A 3,371-nucleotide genomic window follows, 5' to 3' on the forward strand; every position below is an offset into this window, starting at 1 on the left:
TGATAAGAAATCTTATCTGGTCTCCATCGAATGACTTTTGAAATCTTACCCTATCAAGAGATGGCCCACAAATTGACATTTTTTAAATGAGACAAAATGATGATTTTTACTCTTCATGCCTTTTGAAAATATCAGCTTTTGCAAGTCAAAGTTCCACCAACAATAGTCAAATAACTTGAGCTAGCTCTCACTTAAGACTCCTCACCTAACACTTCAGAAACAATATTTTTCTTCCCCCAAGTCTGAGACTACGTCACATGGGTTTTTACGTGGCTTCAAGCAAGTTCTTGAGCTTAAGAACACAAGGAATTGAAGTTCAATTGAAGACCTTTCTACCCCTAAAGCCTAAGAATTCAAACTTCAAGACTTGGACCAAAGCATCTAATACTGTACCTTCCTTCGCTTCACATCTATATATAAAGAAGTAGGGTTATTAGGAATAGTCATAAATGTTTCTCTTTTACAACATAGAGAACCAGCAGAAGCAAGAGATAGAACAGAAGAAGAGATGGAGGTAGAGAAGCTCAGTGATTTAGATAATGGTAAAGATGATGATGATGTTCTACTTCCAGGATTCAGGTTTCATCCAACAGATGAAGAACTTGTTGGGTTTTATCTTCGAAGGAAGGTGGAGAAGAAACCAATTAGTATTGAACTTATCAAACAGATTGATATCTATAAATATGATCCATGGGATCTCCCAAGTAAGTTTATATTTCCATTTTTCTTCATTTCTGAACATATCTCTAGTTATTAATTTGTATGGTTTCATTTAGAACTTGCTTGAGTGTTCTTTCTTATTCTTCCCTATCTTTGTGGCACTAAAGTAAGCCAAGAATTGCCCACCACCTACGGACCTGGCTCCTGTGCATTCGGGCAGCTGGGCTGCATGTGCAGCGCCAGACTCAAAGTGGCGCGTTTTGACCGCCTTATTTCTATTCAAGCGCCTTGCCCGAACAGAGGTAAGGCGGTCAAAGTGCAGCGCCTTGAGTCTGGCGCTGCACATGCAGCCCGGCTGCTCGGATGCATAGGATCTTTTTCGATCACATACTCCTAGCATGACCTCTTCAGAGAGAGAAATAGTAAAAGTTACTTGGGTGTTCTTTTATATTCCTCCATATGTCTTTGTGGCACTAAAACCAAAAATTGCCCACCACCTACTCTCAATATGTCCTCTTGAGAGAGAGTCAATCCCACCTTAAAGAGAGAGAGATTAGGGTAAACTGCCCATCACAAAGTCCAACCCAGCCCACCACCATGTGTATCGGACAATTTATTGCAGCAGATGAATGCCCATCACATGTACAGCTCTTTTCCTCTCTAAATGCTTTTGAGATCTTTACTCAGAAAGAATAATAATCCCAATAATAATAAACCCATGAAAAAAATGGTTCAGGTACGATAACCTATCTTACTCTTCAGGTGATTTTGAAAACATAATACATTCTTATCTTAAGAACTGAGCCATGAGTGTCTTTTTATGTATACAAATCTCAACTCTCTACATGTCTTGTTTCCTACTACAAATTCTGAAGCTTCACTGATTAATATAATCTTCTCTTTGTGTGGTGCAAATGTAGAAATCACTACTGCTGGGGACAAGGAGTGGTACTTCTTTTGTGTTAGAGGGAGAAAGTATAGAAACAGTATAAGACCTAATAGAGTCACAGGTTCTGGATTTTGGAAAGCAACTGGCATCGATAGGCCAATATATTCTGTTGCAGAAAACCATGACTGTATAGGCCTCAAGAAATCCTTAGTCTACTACAGAGGAAGGGCAGGAAAAGGCACCAAAACTGATTGGATGATGCATGAATTTCGCCTTCCAGCAAATGTGAAAAGTTCTAATAATCCCAATTCTAAGAACACTACTCAAGAAGCTGTAAGTCTTTTTCTTTTGTTTAATCTTCTTTCTTCATCTCTACTGCAATGAAATTATGAAACATGAGTTAATATGAATTAGGGTTTTGTGTTCACAGGAAATCTGGACACTTTGTCGAATCTTCAAGCGAAATGTGACTTTTAAATACACAACAGATTGGAGAAAAAGTAACAGTACTACTACTACCATCAAACAAAACTCAATTACTGATTCAAGTTCTCAAACATGCAGCTTTGAATCTGATAATAGTGAAAAGTGCAAAAGCTTTGGAGCTAATTCTGTCACTCATGAACAGAATGAGAAGAAGAAGCCAACAGTTAATAATAACATTAATGATGAAAAGAACCAGTTGAATTCAATAGCTCAAGCACCATTTACTACATTGTATTCAAGCTTTCCGAATAGCAATGGCAATGATTTATTCAGAGAAGGGAACTGGGATGAGCTTGCTTCAATAGTTGATCAGTTTGCCATTGATCCAACCTTTCTGTATGGTTGTAGATAAAGTGGCCAAATAGTTTTTTGTTTTTTCTTCTTTCCCCTTCTGTAAGTATTAAACTTTAATTTAGGGTTTTTTTTTTTTTTTGGGACAAAGTTTTCCTCCGCCCACCATCCTAAGGTTCAGGAACCCAATAGGGTTTTAGTATTTTTCCAAAAGAACTTGGTGATGTCTTCTCCCACCTTCTCACAATCCCATTCGCCGTGGGTGAAGGGAAACTCGATCCTTTTTTTTTTCCAGTTACTTTTGTAAGAATTAATCTTTGATGCATAAAATAATACAAGGACTGCAATGGAATTTCTATGGAAATTTTGCAGTATTAATCTTTATATATTTTAAGTTCTTGATGAACATCTCTCTCTCTCTCTATTATTGATGATTTGATGTTATATCTCAAACTGCCAAGGATACTCTAGGAAGTGGGAGAAAGTGATGATACGGTTGAAGTGATACTGAGTCAAAATATTATAGATCATAAGTTGTGTCTGTAAAGGAATTGAATATGGGTGGCACATGATACCGAGTCAAAATATTGTAGATCTTAAGTTGGGTCTATAAAGGAATTGAAACATGGTTGGCATGTAAGAATTGGTCAATACCCCCACCTTATGGGGTCCCACAAAAAAGATCTCATTAGTCAATCACTTTGAATATGTCATAATAAACAGGGAGAAAGTTCCTTATGGGCGGAGTGTGTACCCTGCACCAGACACGGGGCAAAATATCCGTCTCGCCTATCATGAAAGATGGTAATGATCTCTCTATTTAAGTTGTCATGCGCTCCCATTGGTCCCACGCATGCGTAAGACATACTTCCCCACAGAGGACTCTGGTCCTAATAAATATCTCCTTAAATTGCTTAAATAAGAGGTTTTTTTTTTTAGGTGAAATGCTTAAATAAGAGTTGCATGTCATATTTAATTTGTTTTATCCCCTTATGGTCATCTTGTTAATTTTACTAATGATGCCATTAATGTATTTACAAAAGAT

The 3,371-nt window shown here is 37.3% G+C and overlaps 1 protein-coding gene across 1 annotated transcript; it reads left to right on the forward strand.

Annotated features, from left to right (window-relative positions):
* Window positions 1-468: 468 nt before the first annotated feature.
* On the forward strand, window positions 469-2,423 carry LOC122652345 (transcription factor JUNGBRUNNEN 1-like). The gene is made up of 3 exons (XM_043846056.1): window positions 469-704; window positions 1,581-1,882; window positions 1,980-2,423. Exons 1-3 carry the CDS (start codon window positions 509-511, stop codon window positions 2,385-2,387), a joined length of 906 nt encoding a protein of 301 aa, XP_043701991.1. The 5' UTR covers window positions 469-508; the 3' UTR covers window positions 2,388-2,423.
* The last annotated feature ends 948 nt before the right edge of the window (window positions 2,424-3,371 follow it).

The sequence above is a fragment of the Telopea speciosissima genome, chromosome 2 (genome assembly GCF_018873765.1).
Source record: "Telopea speciosissima isolate NSW1024214 ecotype Mountain lineage chromosome 2, Tspe_v1, whole genome shotgun sequence".
Taxonomy (NCBI): Eukaryota; Viridiplantae; Streptophyta; class Magnoliopsida; order Proteales; family Proteaceae; genus Telopea; species Telopea speciosissima.